Below are 21,274 nucleotides of genomic sequence, written 5' to 3'. Positions count from 1 at the left end.
TCTTTTGATGAACAGAAGCTTTTTAGTTTTATGAGGTCCCATTTATCTATGCTATCTCTTAGTTGCTGTGCTGCTGGGGTTTCGTTGAGAAAGTTCTTACCTATACCTACTAACTCCAGAGTATTTCCTACTCTTTCCTGTATCAACTTTAGAGTTTGGGGTCTGATAGTAAGATCCTTGATCCATTTTGAGTTAATCTTGGTATAGGGTGATATACATGGATCTAGTTTCAGTTTTTTGCAGACTGCTAACCAGTTTTCCCAGCAGGTTTTGTTGAAGAGGCTGCTATTTCTTCATCGTATATTTTTAGCTCCTTTGTCAAAGACAAGTTGGTTATAGTTGTGTGGCTTCATATCTGGGTCCTCTATTCTGTTCCACTGGTCTTCATGTCTGTTTTTGTGCCAGTACCATGCTGTTTTTATTGTTATTGCTTTGTAATATAGTTTGAAGTCAGGTATTGTGATACCTCCTGCATTGTTCTTTTGACTGAGTATTGCCTTGGCTATTCGTGGCCTCTTGTGTTTCCATATAAATTTAATGGTAGATTTTTCAATCTCTTTAATGAATGTCATTGGAATTTTGATGGGAATTGCATTAAACATGTAGATTACTTTTGGGAGTATAGACATTTTTACTATGTTGATTCTACCAATCCATGAGCATGGGAGATCTCTCCACTTTCTATAGTCTTCCTCAATCTCTTTCTTCAGAAGTGTATAGTTTTCCTTGTAGAGGTCTTTCACATCTTTTGTTAGGTTTACACCTAGGTATTTGATTTTTTTTGAGGCTATTGTAAATGGAATTGTTTTCATACATTCTTTTTCAGTTTGCTCATTGTTAGTGTATAGAAATGCTAATGATTTTTCTATGCTGATTTTATATCCTGCTACCTTGCTATAGCTATTGATGATGTCTAGGAGCTTCTGAGTACAGGTTTTTTGGGTCTTTAAGGTATAGGATCATGTCATCTGCTAATAGGGATATTTTGACAGTTTCTTTACCTATCTGTATTCCTTTTATTCCTTCTTCTTGCCTAATTGCTCTGGCTAGGAATTCCAGCACTATGTTGAATAGGAGTGGAGATAGTGGGCATCCTTGTCTGGTTCCTGATTTTAGAGGGAATGGTTTCAGTTTTTCTCCGTTAAGTATAATGCTGGTTGTAGGTTTGTCATATATAGCTTTTATAATGTTGAGGAACTTTCCTTCTATTCCTAGTTTTCTTGCTTTTATCATGAAATGATGTTGGATCTTATCAAAGGCTTTTTCTGCATCTATTGAGATGATCAAGTGTTTTTTGCTTCTGTTAATGTGGTTTATTACGTTTATTGATTTTCGTATATTGAACCACCCCTGCATCCCTGGGATGAAGCCTACTTGGTCGTGGTGAATAATCTTTTTGATGTGTTGTTGAATTCGGTTTGCCATTATTTTGTTGAGGATTTTCAGAGTAGCAAATTTTGAAACATACTATCAATATGTTGTCAATGACAAGGAATAAGGGATGAAAATGTCATTTTTCTCACTATTAGCCCAAATTTATTGCAGCACTTTCCATATGAGCTGAGCATTTGCAGGGAAGTAAAACAAGGTTTTTGAGCAAAAAGTCAAGGGGTTTTTCCTTCCAGTCTTAAGAAAAAAATCACCCCAAATAGTAAGGTCCTTGAATATTTCCCCCCACTCTGCTCTCGAAGGAGCTGGGGAATTCAATGCAATGTCAGCCTGTCCTGCATCAAGAACCCAAAGCAGACTGCTGCCTCTTCCCACAGACCTTTCTGAGCAGGCACAGGACCCCTTGAATGCTGCTGGCTGCCTGGGTCCCTCGTTTTGTCCTTCTGTTCTTGAGGCTGCTTGTAGGGAACAACCCCTGTCTCTGCTTTCTCACGTAATGGGTGTGACAAAACCCAAAGCACAATGAACCCATTTACTTTTTGCCAAATGGGCACCGATCACATGCACATTGGAATATGAATATGAAGGGTTTGGAACATTGCACATTGCTGAGGAGGATCTGCTGCCAGCCCTGTGTAAGTGTTAAGGGGTTTTATGCAACCAAGTAATATCCTTGCTGGCAAGGGCAACCACTTCAGCATTCCACGTGGGAGAGTGAGTCCTACTTCATCCTGTGAATGTGGAGCTCGAGAGGTGCCTTGGTCTCTCCTAAAAGCAGTTCTTTCCATGGGATGGAATATGACTTGGCAGCACTACCGCCAGGAAGACAAGGGTCTAGATTTGCTCCAGGACCTTCCCAGCTCTATCGCTGATTTTACTTCTGGTAGCATCATTCTGTTGTAGAAAGACTTGAGGTACTAACATAATTCCTAGAGACTCTGCATCCACTTACTGAGGGAATGGTTTTAGAACCCAATTTCTTCTCAAGGTAAGAACTATGTTTTGTAATCAAATAAATCTTTTAAGTGTTTAAGTTTCCTATAAAGTACACCCAACTCATTTAAATCCTGGCACACTTAACACATGTATGGTTTTATACTGTTTTACATGGAATAGTGACTGGGCTCATGTCTTATCTCTTACACTCAAAATCCATCCATCATGGAAAAGCTCATGAATGTGAGCCACAGTTTTGACAACTATACTATGGGGACAAAAATCCTCCTCTTACCTCATGGGATTTTTCACAGTCAAATAAGCATGTGCTAGTAAAAATTCCATTGTAAACCATGACAAATGTGCTTTCTTTCTATGTGTCAATCAGATTTGGATGCTTTCACTCCTTCCACAAACACATTGAATGTTTACTTTTTGCCAGGTGCTTGGAACTAAGGATATAGCCATAAAACAGAGCAAAACAAAACAACCCAGCCTTCTGGAATTTAAGTTTTACAAGACGGAGAATCCTTGTCATGATATGCTAAAGCGGTCTCTAGCTGAGGTGGTAGGATTATTGTGTATTTAGAATCCATCAAATTTTGCAGATAGATCAAAGTTCAGGAGATACAGCTAAACACACACACACACACATCCTAATGTTAAATTCTTGCTATAGAATAGTTAGAATGCTGATTACAATAAACTTTAGGCCCCAAAGTTGTCAAACTTCATCTTAATTTTCTGAGCTGCACCCTTGGTAATAGCATTAAAAAAGCTGTCATCTTCAAAAAGAAAAAAAGCCAACCAGGGATGGTGGCACATGCATGTAATCCCAACCATTCAGGAAGATGAGGCAGAAGGATTCCAAGTTCAAGACCAGCTCTGGCACATGCATGGGGTTCTGGGTTCAATCGTGAAATAGATGCACCAAGCAGCCCCGCCTCCCCCTTCCCGCATAGCAGCTGCAGCCATGGGGCAGCTCGGGTGCTTGCTGCCAGTGTCTTTCTGTACACTGCTGTCCCAGTGCTATCGCTGAGGGAGTTTACTTGGACTAGTAGTGTGCTGTGTTAACAATCCCAAGCACAATCCTCATCAGTTTGGACCAGAGATAGGGGACAAAGACTCAGCTTCTGCTCCTTCAGAGGAGTGACCCTTGGAGGTCCCAGAAGACTGAGCCAAGCTGCCCCCAGGGGTCCCTCCCTCTCTCCCCTGCCTCTCCCTTTCTCTCCTGCTCTCTCCCCCTGGCTGCTTTGCTCACACTTTTCCCTGCTCAGGTTTGCTGGCCTTAATTCCTAATTGAACTCCTTGCAGCCAAGGCCTTCAGGCACTGCTGGGCGGAAAACCCAAACTAGGATATCAATCCCATATGTCTGTTGACATTCATGAAGGGCTGATATTCATCAGAATGTCTAAGAATAGAGCAGGGCTGGCCACTGGAAAGCATGTGAGGATCTGGGTAGAGCGGTTTCCAATTTTACCCAGAATTTTGATGTGTGTTGAAAACAATCTCACTTCCTACCTCTAAGGCATCATAGTTGCAGCTTGTATGAAACTCCACATCAAAGTCATGGATGGTGAGCTGAATGCTACTCCCTGGGGCAGTGCTAAGGTACCAGATACACTCCTTGCTGTGTGGATAGCCATCAGGATATCCAGGGCTGCTGAAGGAGCCTGTGGGTCCAGACAACTCTCCACCACAACCTGTTAAAACAGCAAAGCTCAGTCAGTTCAAATCAGGTAGCAGCAACAGGAACAAGTTCAGAAACTCAACTTACCTAAGGTAGCAGGAAATGTGCAATGATGATTTAGAAGCAAAGTTAATTGTGTAGTTGCAAAACAATGAAAGGGATGAGGGTATAGCTCAGTAATAGAGCACATGCTTAGATACACAAGGTCCTAGGTCAATCACCAGCATACACACAAAAAAGTGTGTCGGCAGGAGGACAGAGTGTGAGAGAGAATTGATTAGACTACTGGTATAACAATCCCTGGTCCTTATCCTCTCTATATCATACCTTTAGTTCTTTTTTAAAAATGTTATTCTAAGTTTTAAATTTTCTTCCTTATATTTAGTAGGATGTACATTGGATCCTGTGAGCAGGAGACAATAATCTCCATGTCTCTGTGTCTTCAGTTTTCCTGTTGTTAGTACATTATTTCTAAGTCCCTTCAGTTCTAAGAACTAGAAATTTAAAAGTGTAAACACTAACAATCCTGAGACTGTGGAGGAAATAAAAAAGTAAATTATATAGGTGCCAATCCAGTGAATTTGCATCTAAAACACAAGCAAAATGCAATGGATAATGAAAAAGACAGCAGCATATGTTTATAAATGTTTAAATATCATTACAACAAAAAAGCAAATGTTGCAACATATTATACACAGTAAAAAATATCCAGTGCTTATTCAGTGCCTGTATTTGATTTATAGGCACTTGTTATTTTAATACAATGACCACAGGAGATAGGCCCTTATTATCTGCTTTTCTTAAATGAGTACATCACTGCAAACAGAGGTCAAGCAAGTTGCCCAAGGTCACCTGGCCTGTATGTGGTAAGCTAGGTAGGTAGGTAATGTGTTTGTGCTAAATTACTCTACAGTTGGCCCTCTGTGTCAGAGACTCTGCAACAACCAACTATAGATCAAAAATATTTGGGGAAAACCTACATCTTGCTGGGCACAATGGCTCATGTATATAATCCCAGCTTCTCAGGAAGTGGTGATCCAGGAGATCATGGCTCAAAGCCCAGCCCGAGGAAAAAGTTAGTCAAACCTCAACTCAATCAATAGGGTGTGGTGTTGCACATCAATGATCCCAGGTACATGGGAGGCCAGAGGTAGAAGGACTGAGTTCTGAGGCCAGACCAGGCCAAAACACAAAGCCCTACTTGAAACCAAATAAAACAATTGAAACAAACAAACAAAAAATCCAGAAACAAACAAAAAGACTCAAAAATAAAACAAAAAGCTCACATCATTTCTGAAGATGCATAGATTTTTTTTTCCTGTCATTACTTCCTAAACACTACAGTACAATAACTGTAAAAATATAGCATTTATAATGGGTTAGGAATAATCAGTAATCAGGAGATGATTTAAAGTATGTAGGAGGATGCGTGTAAGACAAATGTCAATGTTTTATAAAAGGGACTTAAGCACCTGCAATTCTGATATTGGAGGGGGCGCCTAGAACCCACCCCTAAGGACATGGCAGGATGCCTGCACTAAGTAGGCTCTCACCTCCTCTTTAGGAATTGGGGCAGAAATCTCATAAGGGAAAGAGAAAGAGAACAAGTAACAAAAGTAGTACAATTTAGAAGGTTTATTACAGACAACATTTATTAGAGAGAAAAAAGATTTTCTTGTGTTTCAGTAGCAATTTTGGGTGATTAAAAAAAATTTTTTGTCCCTGTAAGCACTTGTGGGCCTCCTTTTCTATTATTTTTCCAGGATATTCTTGAAAGGATATTTGTTGGTAAATTGTGTACAAATGTTTAAAAATAATAGCACCTCTTCATTTTTATGAATAAATGTGCATTTTTAAACTGCTATGACTCCAAAAAATGTGGTATTAAATCTGAGATCTGGTCTACTATTTATATGTGGTGAGATAGAAAAAAGGGTTTTAAAAGATAAATGTTTAAAATATTTTTCCATACAGAATCCTCACTTAACTGGAGAAAAGAAAAAAAAAGCTGAGGAGAATTCTAAGAAACTTGATTCCATACTCCGTACAGAAACCTGATTCAAGCTGAAAGTGCTACTACTATCTTCTTGAGTTGTCGTTCTTTGCTTCCACTTGAAAACCTTCTGTTTTCATACTTTCAATTGAAAACCTCATGTTTCCAGACTATAAATTTGTTCCATTTTCCTATTTCCTATGAAGTTCTTTCTTTCATTTCTGGCTACCGCTTTATAAAAAAAGCTATTTAAAATTAGTGCCGACATTGTTTATAGACTATGGTGAGTGTTCAAAAAAAAGAAGTGCCATAAGATTAGAAAATATTTTTCCCACTATAACAATATATGGAAAATATTCCTGAAGCCAAAACTAGCATAGGTTGTACATCTTTTCAGTAGCAATGCCCAACTCTAGGAGGTGCCACTCACAGTATATTCCATAAAATGAACATGGCCTGTATCAATTGTGTTAAGATGTACCATTTTTCCTAAATTGCAATACAAGTAAGTAATTCTGTTTACATTTTTAGCTCAGTGCTTTCTTGATTTTCATTGTACCAAATAAACTATCCAGTGAAAATAATCTTTTGAAGAAAATTATTTTGTGGCTACATGATAGAGACCAAGAAAATAGAAGTTTGGGTATCACATCTCTGAATTTTTATTTAGCATTAGTTCATCAGACAATCTGATTTATTTTTTGAACCATACTTGACTCATGTATAATTGTGTGTAACCTCTTCCCATTGTCCATTCCAATTGTTTAAGGTTTCCTTGTAAATAACAGGATACTAATAACCTGAAACTAGTCTCTGTATGCTGGAATGATAATATCAGATTCTTGGCATTCAATGCTTCTTTGAAAAATACATTTTCAAAGCTGTAGACTCGGATATCTTTTCTACAAAGATTTAAACAAACAAGAAACAAGGGTCTTTTAAAAAAAAAAGAGCAACATTTCATTTTTAATTATGTCATATTCTGTTCTCAATAGCATGTGTGTGCCTCTTTTAAAGGTTATGAAAAAGAGTTAAAGGAACTGCTGAAACTTGAAAATTCTTTGGAGTTTTCTTTTTCTCCCTCATGTTCTCACTACTCATAAAAGCTTAACACATAAACAGGTAGCAAATTTGATTTAAATGTTCCTGTCAAATGCAAATTAGATTATGGAATTTAGTAGCACTGATGGTTGAAACTATAAAGTACTAGAAAATAAAGTCAATTCCGATAATTATGATAGAAATGCAACTCTATTATTGAGGTTCTACATTTTGAAAACAGTAAAATATCTTTCCAGCTTCATTCATTCATTCACTAAATAAGCAGTGAGCATATATCATAGTACATACCACAGGACAGCAGTGGTGGCTGCAACCAAGTATATTTATTGTCTCTCAAAGAAAAAAACTAACATTTATCAACATAAATTGTGCTGTTATACACATGCCCTTATGCAAGTTGTTAAACTTGTTTTTGCTTTTCTGTTAGTTTGAAAATGTAATTTCAATAAGTTTTCATTTTTAAAAAAATGTTTATCTCTTACCTGTTAATTCATGGTATGTTATAAATTAATCAATCAAAAATAAATATATAAATAATCATGTCATTGTCAGTCATATTTGTGACTTTGAGTGTGTGACCTAAAGTCACAGGAAAGAGAAGGCTGGAGATGAAGTAAATTATGACAACCAATACCTATCAGGCAATGACACAGGAGGAGTAGACTACTGATTCCTTATCGTCATGTTACCTGCATGGCTAATTCAATAATAAAATCAAAAGAAAATGAGGTTTTCTTGTAACTAGATATCTACGAAAATGATTAGAAGAGCATTTCAGGGGCCTATTTAAAGAAAAAGGCTAAATAATATAAACACCAGCTAAGAAGAAAACAATGGTATGATGAAATTTCAGGAGTTACAGATTTAGGAGAAATAGCAATAGTCGCTCTTTACACTCGATAAGAAGGTTTTCTGACACGATTTCAGAGCTCCTTAACTGGCCTGTTAGATCAAAAAAAAAAAAACTTTCAGCAGCATTCTCGCAGACCAGATAAAGCATGGGCTGGGGCAGAAGACAAAATGCAATCCAAACTAACTGTGACACTTTGTGGATAAGTAATGTCTCTAATCCTCAAGTTTATCTAAAGCAGTATTAAATTCTTACCTTATACGGTTGCTATATAGATTAAATGAAATAACCAAAAAAAGGGCCTTGTGTAAGTCTGTTGCCTATGACACTCTCCACACCACGTGCTGTAAACAAGACTTACCCAGATCTGGGGCAAGATTAGGGAAACACTTGGAACTAGAAGAGGAATTACTGTTTAAAAACCCACAAATAGCTAGAGAAGAGGTAAGAAACTGGTTGTTCGTTAAGCTACCATACTTTTTTTTTAAGACTATCCACACATGTATGTGATAGTTCAGTTTTCAAAGTGCTTTCAATAAGTTCATTATTTTAATTGAAATTTGAAACAATCAGAAGAGCAGGAAAGAACAATTACCTCAGGCTCATTTTAGAAATGAGCAAAGTGAGGCTCAAGAGATCTGTGGAATGGGCCCATGTCAGAGTGAATGGTGGATCTAGGGACAAAACTCAGCTCTTCTGACACTCAATTTTCCAGATCTAGGTCTCTGTTCTCTTCACTATACCTACTGACCATGTTGGCTGACAGTAATGTTGGTCACTTTCTTCATGATTGTCCTGTACTTTGACTAATGAAAAAAATCACCTCCGCAACCTGGAAAAAGGAAACGAAGCAAAAACCTTTTTATTGACTTTGAGGCAAATCTGACAGAATTTAATGGGCTAACACCAGCTGAAGTGGAATAAAATATTTTGACAAGAATTACATGTTTTTCACTTTCAAATAGTTAATCTTTACAAAACTCTTACTGGTGACTGATAATCTATTTGATTTGATTTTCCTTCAAAAATCCTAGTCATCAACTAAAAGGAAGTGTTTACCTTATCAGCAGGAAGCACGCTCATCTACTGAACTAATAACAAGAAAGAGTTTAAAGCTGTTGCTAAACCAACTTACTTGTATAGATAATTAAATTTTGTTTCATAAGAGGGTTCTGCTAATACTGTTTATGTATTGTTTGAAACAAGCTATGGGTTTTTGTTCATTCTAGCTGGCAGAGTGCTTCAAGTGGTAGAGCATCTGCCTAGCAAGTGTGAGGCCCTGAGTTCAAACCTCAGTACCTGCCCCCATTCACCCTCACAAAAAGAAAGAAAGAAGTTCACTCTGCATTGCTGTATTGATTGCTCAAATTTGGTCACCTCTTCACACTTGGCATTTTCCTGAAACTGTATTCCATAAACTAATGCCATCAGGAAAAGTGACTGTTTGATGTGGACAAAGCTCAGTGAAACCAGAAGGCAAGGAAGAAAAACCCTCTCCCTGCCCCATGAGGGCATCTCCTGCCCTTGTCCTCTAGTTCCTGAGGGAAATGCCAGGGGACTCAGGATTGGTGTTAAAAAGAAGCCAAAAAGTCCAAGTGCAATAAAAAAAAATTAATTTTCAACCTAATAAATAATGAAGCTCACATACTTAACTGAAATGACTGATTTATCTTTTAATAGATTTTCTATAACTTAAAAATAAAAACTTTGTTCTGAAGATGTGTGCCTCATTGGTTGACCCAATTTGCCTCTATTGTACAAAAAAGGCAGCCAATGAAGGGACTGAAGTTGCAGAGAGAAGTTCCTGAGAAGGATTCTTTTGGTGTGATGTGAACTGGTAATTAAAAGACCAGACTTTGGGGAAGTTCCAACTCACAGCAAGGTGAACTATTCACTTGTATCTAGCAAATCAATGAAAAACGCTTGAATGTAGCTAAGGGGATTTTGAAGAATAACGTTCAGTCCAGGGAGGGCAGGGAGATGGAAAGGGATACAGCTCTTTAAAGTGGTCAAAGTTACACAAAGGTGACTGGCATACCAGAAGAACCTGGTTAGAAGTTATCTGTTAATTTCCCAATGATATAAAACTATACACAGGCATTCTCCTGGGAGATGATAGATAAATGATAGGGTATCTGTCCTACTAAAACAGAAGGTTAAACCCAGGTCACTATTGCTCTCTGAAGAGAAGGCCAGTGGTAGAGCCCCCCAAACCCATAAGGACCTGACCTTCAGGATTTGTGGATTAATTTTCTGGGAGAATGGAGACACAAGGAGGAATGATCATAAGATGAAATCAGAGAAGAAACCTAGGTAATACAAAGGCCTAAAGGAATGTGAGATTCCCCTAAAGAAAAAGGAAGAAGAAGGAAGACAGAAACAAGGAAGAAGACAAAGGATGGTGACTCCAAGAGCAAAGCAGAGTTGTCTGAAGCTGCAGAACGCCCACTATTGGGTTCAATAGTGTTTCCCCAACCCATGTCCAACAGGAACCCAAAATTGCAACCCTACTAGGAAACAGGATTTTTGCAAATGTAATCAAGTTAAAGTGAGGTCATGCTAGATCATGGTGGGGCTGAGGTCCACATAAGAATAGAGAAATTTGGACCCCAACACAAAAAGGGAGGAAGCATATGCAAAGGTGAAGACAGAGCTTGTGACTAGGCATCAGCAAACCATAGAAAACCAAGGACTCCTAGCAAGTAACAGAAGCTAGAAGAGGTATGGAAGATTCCTCCTTAGAGACCCCTTCGTTAGAGGTTTCTAGATTGCTGTTTTCCAGAATAAAAAGAATAAATTTTTGTTCTCTTTAAGTCACCCAGTTTTTGGTACTTTCTTATAGCAGCCTTAGAAAGCTAAAATAACCCCATTGTTTGTCTGACAAATGACATGACCAAACTTCCAGGCAGGCACAGAATCATAGCCACTCTGGGTATAACAGTTAAAGGAGTATGATCTATAAATTCTTCTCCTTATATCTTGCACTGATTACTCCCTACTTATTATATGGAGATTTAGATTATGTTTGGTCAAGGACTAAGTTAGAAAATAGAAACGGTCTCCCTCTGAGAAGACTAGAGACAAACATAGTACCAGGTACCACGTCAGAGGGAAACAAGTAAACCCAAGAGTTAATGAATTAAACCATAATGATGTTAGATTTGGGGAGTCAGTAAGGGTTAGAAAATTTTGTCTTCCACAGGGACTTCATCCCTGCACCAAACTTCATGACAATCCATTTTAACTGACTGATTTCTATACAGTAATAGATATAGACTTCTCTGCTTTTAATTGTGGAGACAGAAACAAGTAGCAAAAGAGTAAACTATAATATAAAGTGAGTGACTTGTATGATTAAATATAGGAAGCTCAAAAATCAATACTGCACATAGCTATAAAATGACTTAAATTATTATAGAAGATGTCGTGTGAATATAACATTAAGCAATCATAGCCATCCTTCTATCTGAGTTTTTCTGGATCTTAATATTGAAGTTCTTCACTTTAGTGCATCACTAAAGAAATAAATCTAGTGTAGCCATGTGTTAGTAGTTTTCACACAATACAAATTTCAATTTCCTGTATACGAAAGGATACAATCTTTCATTTTAACCCAGAGAAGTACACCCAATCTCATCATCTTTTCATGTTGATTAACTATATCCATTTCCTTCTACTCTACTCATTCCAACCAAATTCAAAAGTTTTTCCCAGTAGAAATTCTTTGCTTACAATTCTCCAGGAGAAATCAGTCCATCAATCATTCTCTCTCTCTCAGATATTTTTAAATTATTGAATATTTCTAAATAAAATACAGTGTAAAAGTATCTGCCAATGAAATCAAATCAAGGCAATAGGACTAATTCCCCCCCCAAATAAGTAAATAAGCCATGGCCAAGATTACTAATAGCTATTTTATGAGACCCTATAAACAGCCAAAGACAGAGGAAACAAGTTCTCTTTATGCAATTTGTAATTCAATTCATATTTTTATTTCAACATTCTTATTCTAAACCTGCATTCTTTCCATTTCATTATTTTAGTAGACAGCCTCTTCCAGGGAAAAGTTCAGTGAGCCTCCAGGGCTATGCCTCACTCCCCTCTCCTAATGCTTTCCTTCACTTTGCCCTCAATCTCCAATCCTTCCTCTACAGGCAGGTCACTGCACACCAGCAAACAGACAAACACAGGTACCATGCTGCCTGTGGTGAGCATGTCCTTCTTACCTTCCATATGCTGCCCAAACCTAAGCCACAGGATGCTTTCTGAGATTATTATATGGGAGGGATGCAGGTCCCTCACAATCAAAACCCCAGCCAGTCAGCCAGCCTAGGTCCCTACCTCAGAGGAGGCAAACCAACCAAATAAATGAAATCCTCACATGCTCCATCTCATCCTGCATTGCCTTGGCTCAATCAAAACAATCCCTTCAAGGGGCAACAATCCTTTCACTCTTCTTTTTAATATAATTCCTTCCTCCTATAAGCTAGTTGGTGTCATTAACCCTTGGTAAGAGACTAGATGATTTCTGCACTTTCTCCCAGATCCATTAATTCTGTCAACCATATGTAGTGACTTCAAAAGACTATAAATGAGTAATAAAACAGATGGGACTGATGGTGTAGCTCAGAGGGAGAGCATACGCTTAGCATGTATGAGGCCCTGGGTTCAATCCCCCTGTATCAAAAAATAAAAACAAAACAAGCATTGTGTTGAAGAGCAGAAAAACAGCAGCTATTCTGAATTTGTTCTTTGCCAGGCAATACACTTCCACCCAGCCACAGGTCCCCATTTTATTGAAGTTAAAGGAAGATGAATTGTATAATTTAGTGGGAGGCGGGGTGGACTGGGAGCCAGAAATTACTTACTTAAGAAAAATTACATACATTTCTTTTAAAATGTTTATTACTATAGGAATTTAGTTATAAAATTATGTACCATAAGTTCTCAATTCCTTTGCATTATCATATTTTATAGGACAATATAGCTTTTATCATACTTTATCTCTTAAGATAAATTTAAAATTACATTCAGGTGGTACAAACTATGTTGTTTAGCCTGTGAGCTAAACAATATAGGAGAAAAAAATCAAGTACAAAATATGTCAAGGTCATTACTTACAGAATATCTAATGCTAATAACTCTTCTACAGTGTAATTACTCTCCTTTAAGAGAATCATTGTTTGTTTGGTGAAATAATGATGAGTAGCATTGGTTTCCCTGAGTACACAGTGGCATCCACACAAAACCCTTGTATCTGTAATGTTTGAGACAAACATGGTGAAAGTTAAGTAAATGTTCAAAATGAAAAAAATCTGAAGACAAATATTAATGTTCTATGTTGAATATAGTTTGTTATGGGCGAGTTTAGTCATTTTTTGGCTGCCACAATATTTAAAACTGAAAAAAAAAATCTGTGGTTTCTTTTTTTATATTGTACGAAAAAGTGTGGAATCCCCTGGAAAGTGTGTGCAAGTGTTATCAGGGATGCTGTTGCTAGGAAACCAGAACACAAACAGAAGATTCGAGAAAGCCCTTTCTTTGGCCAACAGTTAAGGACTATTCTAAATTGTGCAATCTATGATTTGGGAAGGTCATGGTTGTTTGGGGGTTATTTTTCTTTTTATAACTATTTCAAAGAGTAGCATGGAAATAAAGCTCAAAACTTTTTCAAACAGTAGCGACATTGGAATTGGGATCTAAGACGCCTAAAAGGCCATTGCTAGAGACTGAGAGCCAACCTTAAATGAAGGTCAACTGTGTGTATGTGTATTTACAGCTGTCGTCAAGGAGGCAAAAAAAAAAAAAAAAAAAGCCAGGATTTAGCTTTTCTACTCACTCTGAAAGGTCGGCATATATTTGATGTTGCCTCTGATCATGACAAATGCGGGAAAAGCTCTGAAGCCACAGCAAATGGAGCTGCAGGATTTTCTTAGAACGTTATTATTCCAAAAGAGGAGTTATTGGTAAACAAATTTTTTTTGAGACAAGGTCTCAGTGTATTGCCCAGGCTGGTCTAAAACTTGTGGGCTCAAATTACTCTTACCCCAGCCTCCTGAGTAGCTGGGACTCCAAGCATGCATCACTGTGCCCAACTTTGTAAGCAGATTTTTAAAGTTAGCATCATCCGTTAAGTGCTTCTTTTCCAAAAAAGATACAAGGAGAATTTGTCATAAATAAAAAATCAGATACAGTGCCATAATGCAGAAATCTGTGCTTTGGTTCCACACTGATTTCCAGATTTCATATTTAAAAGTATTTTTAAAAGTATCACAGACAAAATATCAAGTATATATATATATATATATATATATATAGCATTTGTATATATATATATATATATATATATATATATATATATATATCTCATGCATAAACTGAGAAAAAGTCCAGTCAGCATTTAGAGAACACCTTTTACCTTAAACAGATAAGGATTCTTGGTTCTTTTTCCTTAAATTTCTGTACAAACCAAATAGGATGTATCTTTCATCACACTATAATAATAATAATAATAATAATAATAATAACAATAATAATAATAAACCATGAGTACAAAAAGAGAGCTGAAATTTTCCAAACACTAGTAACATGGAGATTGGGATGTAAGACTCCTAAAGGCCTTTGCTAGAAATCATAGTCAACATTAAATGAAGGTCGAGTTTGTGCATATGTATTTACTGTTGGGACTATGTGGTTTTACACACTCATTTTTGATAAGCATTTGCTTACAGACTTGGTGCATAAATAATCATAAAGGAATTAGAGGCAAATAAAAAAGGTATCTTAACACTTGTCTTTCTATGACATTATATTTATCACAGCCTAGCACTTTCATTTCCTTTAGAGGCAAATGAAAAAAGGTATCTTAACACTTGTCTTTCTATGACATTATATTTATCACATCCTAGAGGAAGTGACACTGAAGCAATTCTGTCACCAACAGAGAGGAAAATCTGCACCAAAGATTAGCACCAGACTGTGATTCACTGTCCAGCTTTGTGACCCTGCCCTGGAATCTTTGCTGACCACAATTCATAAAATCACTTTCATTGTGGATATCATACTTCATTGTGGAGATCATGGTGATTTTTTTTCACCGTGACAAAGAAAGGCTCAGGACAGACCACAAAAGAATGATCATTTGATAATAAAAAAGGTCCTGAAATAATTTTCAAACACGAAAACTTAGGAACATGATTCTGCATTTCAAAGTTACAGCCTTGAAGACATTATTAGGAAAAGGGAGTGTGGCAATTGTGTATTAGAATCTATCATAGTGCTGAACACAAAGTCCTTCAGTATCTTTGTTGAGGACCCATTGAAGAATTTCTCCCTTTAATCTCTAGCCATCTTCACTCTGCAAACCTGAGTCCCTAGGCTCTCAGTAGCCATTATCCAAAGATGTCCCCTCATCTTCTCTCTGTTACCATGATCTGTGACTTCTCAATCTGTAATCTCTTCTCCCCCCCCAACATTCTCCATCCCTTTCTTTAAAAACAAGAGTGATCCACTGTTCCTTACTACATGAAATTCAACCTTGTCTGGCTGGCTTTCAGATTTTAATAGGGTGTAGCCCCAGCCTTCGGTATAGCCTGTGTCCTCTATCTCATACTCATCTCTACCTCTTTCTTTTCTCATAATGATACAGGTACCATCTGTCAGTTATTGTTCTGATCCTTCTTTGAGGGCTCTAAAATCTCCCAGAGATTTTCCCCAACTACTTACAGACTCCTTACCAGCCTTACAGTAGGAATCTCCTAGCTTGGCATCTTTATTAATTTTCTACAACTGTTTCCTATCTGAGTTGTGTGCACACTGAAAACGAAGACCAATGTGGTACTTCTTACCTTGCACAGTTTTGGACATAGATATCATTGTGTTTATAGCTCTAGATTCACTGATATATGATTCATTGCAAAATTTGTCTCTGCCCAAAATCCTCACCAAATTTTCATATCTACACAGTCAATTGTCTAAACAATACATCTTCTATACATCTCACAGGCATATCTCAAATTCAGTATGATCAAGTTGGAGCTATTCCTGTCCAAGCATAGTTTTTCTTCCAGGATTCTCTACCTATGAATAATGGCAACAGAGCACATGAAACGATCTAATGCAGGAGTGTGGGAGCTATCTCTGACTCCTCCTTTCATCTCGCAGACTCACACACATCTATTCTGCCATCAAATCTACTTAGCCCACCTCCCAAATATCTCTTTGGAGATACTACCTCATCACTCATGTCCTTTCTTATGCTCTATTATATTAATCCCCTAAGAAATCACTTCATCATCTTCTTATATATCCCTCTGTCTTACCAAAATTATTATTCTAAAATGTCTATCTTTACAAGTCACCAAATTTGCTGCTCAAAAATCCATCTGTGAGCTTGGCACAGGGATGCATGCTTATAATACCAACTACTCAAGAGGCTGAGCATCACTTGAGATGAGGAGTTCAAGATCAACTTGAGTAACACAACATAGGGAGACTCTGACTGTCAAAATACCAACAAACAAAAATCCTTCTGTGAGGGGCGGGTACTTAGCTCAGTGGTGGAGTGCTTGCCTAGCATGTGCAAGGCCTTGGATTCTATCTCCAGCACTGGTTAAAAAAAAAAAAAAAAAATCTGTGGTCTTTTCCCAATGGCAGAAAAAAAACCCAAGTTCTTACACTTTTTTTTCCTTTGGTCTCTGACAACCTGGCCTCTTCTCTTTTCTCAACTTCTATCATTTGCTTTTGCTTAGAGTTTCTCAACCTTTTTGTTCATTATCATCCCTCTGAGGAGTCTTTCAAGATACATTTTTTCAAATTCTCACCCATGAAAATTTAATACCCAGATATAGTACATATCTTTTATTTTCCTTATGTATCTATTTTTTGTACATTAAAGAGTAAGACTTTTTATACCCCAATTTTCTCTTCCTTGGAGGTGGCATTGACCCAACTGAGACCTCAAGCTCTAGTTGACACAGGTGATCTTTGGAAAGCTTGTGGACTGTCAAGCCTCCCCACTTCTACTGAGAAGTGCTACCTCTCCCAGAAATTTGTCTGATCCATTCTAGCCCAGGTTCAATTCAGTTTGAAACTCAAGACTGCCTGAAGGGCCATGAGAACTTCTTTAGTCTGATTAGATAGCCTAACCTGTGGCCTCAAGCATCAGGGATTACATATGTATTTCTACATTTGGTTTGTCTGTCTCCTCTACTAGAAGTCATAGTGCAATCATTCTTCTATCATGGGCTGAACTATGTCCCATTTGTTGAAGGCCCAGCCCCCAGACCTCAGAATGTGACTGCATTTGGAGAAAGACCTTTAAAAGGGCAATTAAGTTAAAATGAAAATGTAAGATTCTATCTGATGGCTGTCCTTCTAAGAAGAGGTCATTTGGACAAACAAAGAGACATCAGGATGCATGTGCACAGAGGAGAGGCCAAGCGAGTTCTTAGAAGTTACCAACCTTTCCAACATCTGGATCTTGGACCTCCAGCCTCCAGAACTGTGAAAGAATAAATTTCTGCTTTTTAAGCTACCCAGTCTGTGGTATTTTGTTATGACAGTCTGAGCAAAGTAATACTCCTGTATTCCAAACACAAAGCCCAGGTAGGGTCTGTTTGGTTGGTTGAATGAATCACTAAATACCTGCTCATGGAGGCCATGTGTCACCAAGTCTATGTGATTCACAGTGTAGGCTGTCTGTTCTTTAGAGGACAGGCTCTGTAAATCTCACCGAGCCTTATTGATTTACCCTGGTTCTGAAGCTGATCATTGGCTATCCTTGTGTATAGAAGACAAATGATTAACAGAAGTACAATAGATAAAACCCAGGTGCTCAAAGAGGTGACTTCCCAGAAACCCCACTTCACTTTCTATATGTCACAAAAATGACAAATTAGAAGGAATTCCCTGACAGACCAACAATAAACAAAAATAACAGGCAGCCCTTTAGAGACAGAGCCAGAAGGCAGGTTGATGAGAAGCCTGGGTGGCCCTCAAGGAGGTTCCTTGCTTGCCAAGGTTCTAAAGTAAGTTTATGAGAAGACCTTTGAGATAGGACTGCGTGTCCGCAGCAACCAAGGAGGTCCTGGCTTCCTTTCAAATCAAGTCACTCATAGAGGGTCTCGGTATGGATTTTAAAATGTTCTTCCCAAACCAATTTCTGAAAACTCTCAGAGCTTGAGAAATCTTGTTAATAGCTAAAAAGAGGTTAAAAATGGAGCAGTCCCCATGTGAGAGGCTGATGTCATCTATCTCCCCAAGGAAAAGACCATACTTGTCTTTGTAGAAATCCAGAGTGACATCACCTCCTGATCACATGCCACTTAGCCCTTCCCCTGCTAGCTCCCAGCTGAAGTGTTCCCTTCCTTTGCAAATGTCACTCTCTCACAAAGCTCCTTGACCTTGTTTGTATGCTGGATTCCATTGCCAAGTGAAAGGAGGGCTCTGGGAGCAACAAGAGAGGAGGGGTGTGCGCGCAGCTGGCTGGGAGGCCGCTATTCACACAACTTGAGGAAAGTTCTATATGCCCTTCAGCAACCCAGACAGAGGCCCCCAAGGCTGAATTCAGCTTCTGAACAATGCTGTCAATGCTGAATACTGTGAACTGATTAGTGAGGCAGGGAGACTGTGGCCATTTCTTTATTTCCAGGGTGGGACTCTCTTTGAGGGTTTCTATAAAGGCACTATAATGCAATCTCACGTCTACAGAGCCACTTTCAAAAAATGGGACCACGGAGAAAGCCCGTTTGTAGATCTGTTTTCTCAAAGTAAATAGAAGATTTGTGCAGCTGACAAAGAAGCGCATTTGGTAAATGGATTTATTTATTATTTAGCAAAATGAATGAAGTGTGTAGGGATTCTTCCTCAACACCAATGCTCAGGAAATGATGTCACGGTGGATTTTGTGCTCTCTGCATAGAGTTTTCTTAAGCTCTTGTTGCACAGTTTGGAAAGAAGCAGGGGGATAAAGGGCCTCAAATGTGATTTAGTTTTGAGGAAATGAGGCTAGATGACCAGCAGGTCAGGGTAGTTCAGGCTGGGGGTCTGGAGCCCTCCACTGATTCTGAGCAGACACCGAGAGAAGCAGTGTACAGCCTATTGTTTTGAATTCTTTTTCTGCTGATTTAGTATACACATTTACATATACACACAAACACAAACACATTTATTCATGAACATTATGACCACACTTGAAAATTGAAAGTACAAACATGAGCTACATAATGACATTTCAGTCAACATTGGACAGCATGTACCCCAAAGGTCTCATAGATTATTGTCTAGTGACATCATAGCAGTCTTAGTGCTCTATGATGTTCACATAATGATGAAATGGCTAACAAGGCATATCTCAGAACATATTCCTGTCATTAAACAGTGTATAACTGAAATTTTAATATTTATTTTGTATTTTGAGTCCCACAATTTATCATGAGCTCCAACTCTTTGGGATCCTACTCAAAACCAATTTTTATGAAGGATTTGCATGGGGAAAGAGGCATGGTCTCTGTGGCTGTCTGAGTCCTTTACCTTATGTAAAGGACTGTGTGTGGTGGCCACTGCTCAGCAACCCGCCTTCTTAAAGATTGCCTACTTTGAACTTGACTCCAGCCACTCTGGACTTGTTGAGTCCTTCATGCTCTCCCTAATTCCTCACACACAGGGCCTTTCTTCTACTTGGCATCCTTTCCCTTCTCCTATTTGCCTAGTTAACTCATGATTATTTTGAGATTCTAACTCAAAGGTCCCACTTTCATGGAAGACTTCCCTGACTGCCTCCCCAGCCAAGGTCAGATCTCTTTGCATATATTCTATAGCACATATCACACTTTCATTATCTATTTATTTGTGTGTTTATTTCCTTGCTATCTACTTCTCCCATTAGCCTGTGAGCTCTATGAGGGTAGAACTATGCCATTTGGCGCAAGTCACTCTGTGTCCCCAGCCCTAGCACAGTACCTGACTCAAAAAAGTCCTTTAATATCTGTCAAATAAATCTCTATCTTCAGTTTACTCCTAATGGATAAACAATGCGGGTACCATTCTCCCTAAACACCTTCTCTGTTGGCCTCTCCTCTTAAACTAACACAAGTTATGCACATAGTTCAGGCTCAGAGCATAAACCATGAGTTCATGGCGTTGCGTGACTATAGTGTATCACAGTTGATTAAGTTGGCACAGATTTAAACTACTGACAATCTCCTTCCAGAAGATTATTCTCAAGTATAATTTATATGTAGTGGAAAGCACAGAGGTTTTTTCTTCTTCTTTTTTTTTTTTTTTTTTTTCAGTTTTGGTCCTAACTGGTAAAATGTTGTTGCATAACTCTGGCTCTAAACTTAGCAAGTTGTCAGCAATTGGGGGAAAGTTTTGAAATAGTAAACAGGAAAAGAGAATAGACAGAGGGTGTCTTTCACTCTCCCCAAAGAAGACAGATTCCAAAGAGAAGTCATAGAAAACGTTTTTCCCAACAAAAACTCAGAGCTTTCAGCACCAGGATTCCGCATGGTAACTGGAAGAACCCAGTGATACAGTTGTTTGGGTGTAGCCAGTGATGACTGCTCCATCAAGCTCCTTAGGATGGCCTTGGACCAGAGTGGCTCAAACAGCCTAACAGTAGGAGCAGAGACTCCATGAAAAGAAAGATACAACTAGCAAACACATTGTTTACGACACTCTATTCTTCCATCCTGATGCAAAGCTGAATTACTTAGGAAGGGTTTCAAAATCAGCAATAGTCAACTACTATCTATAACTGGGGAGTGGAACCCAGGCATGGGTACTTTTTTGAACTCACAGGCAATTTCAAGGTGCATCTTAGAGCTGAGGACCACCTCCTAAGGCCTTGAGCCCAAGTCCCCTGGTAAGTACTTCCTAACTCCCCTTATGTTCCCTGGCCCCAGGAAGTTTCTCCCCTCTCTTACAGGGACCCTAACGACCACCCAACTATCATTAAAACAAACTGTTAGGACAATGTGCATTCAGAGCCCCTCTGCATTCTCCAGTCCCTAGGGACCCTGTCTTTATACCAATTTATTTCTCCAGGTTCAGCATTCTTTCCTGCCGCACTCCTCAGGGCATGAGGAGTGTGAGGTCCATAAAGCAGCACCATCAACATATCTGGGAATTTCTTAAAATTCAGGATCCTCAATGATCCTGTGCACATAGCAACTGAAAAACACTGCTCTGGAGAATATCCCAAGCCAGTGAAATCTGGATCATTTTCCAGTCCCTTCTATGTTTTTTTGTATGTCTCTGATTTACTTATAACCATAATGTTTCTGAATCACAGCATACTAGAGATGGATTATATTGTAAAGCTGAATCAATCCAATCTTTTCATTAGTAGAT

At 38.4% G+C, this 21,274-nt stretch overlaps 1 protein-coding gene across 1 annotated transcript in view; it reads right to left on the bottom strand.

The window, feature by feature from the left end:
* The window catches only part of Cubn (cubilin), a 253,945-nt gene that overhangs the window by 137,993 nt on the left and 94,678 nt on the right, over positions 1-21,274 (bottom strand). Inside the window, exon 29 of the mRNA XM_074056589.1 lies at positions 3,848-4,029. Coding sequence (XP_073912690.1) covers positions 3,848-4,029 — 182 coding nt within the window. The remainder of the gene's footprint in view (positions 1-3,847; positions 4,030-21,274) is intronic.

The sequence above is a fragment of the Castor canadensis genome, chromosome 15 (genome assembly GCF_047511655.1).
Source record: "Castor canadensis chromosome 15, mCasCan1.hap1v2, whole genome shotgun sequence".
Classification (NCBI taxonomy): Eukaryota; Metazoa; Chordata; class Mammalia; order Rodentia; family Castoridae; genus Castor; species Castor canadensis.
The sequence above is the reverse complement of the archived record's forward strand: the minus strand, read 5'-3'. Positions and strand labels throughout refer to the sequence as shown.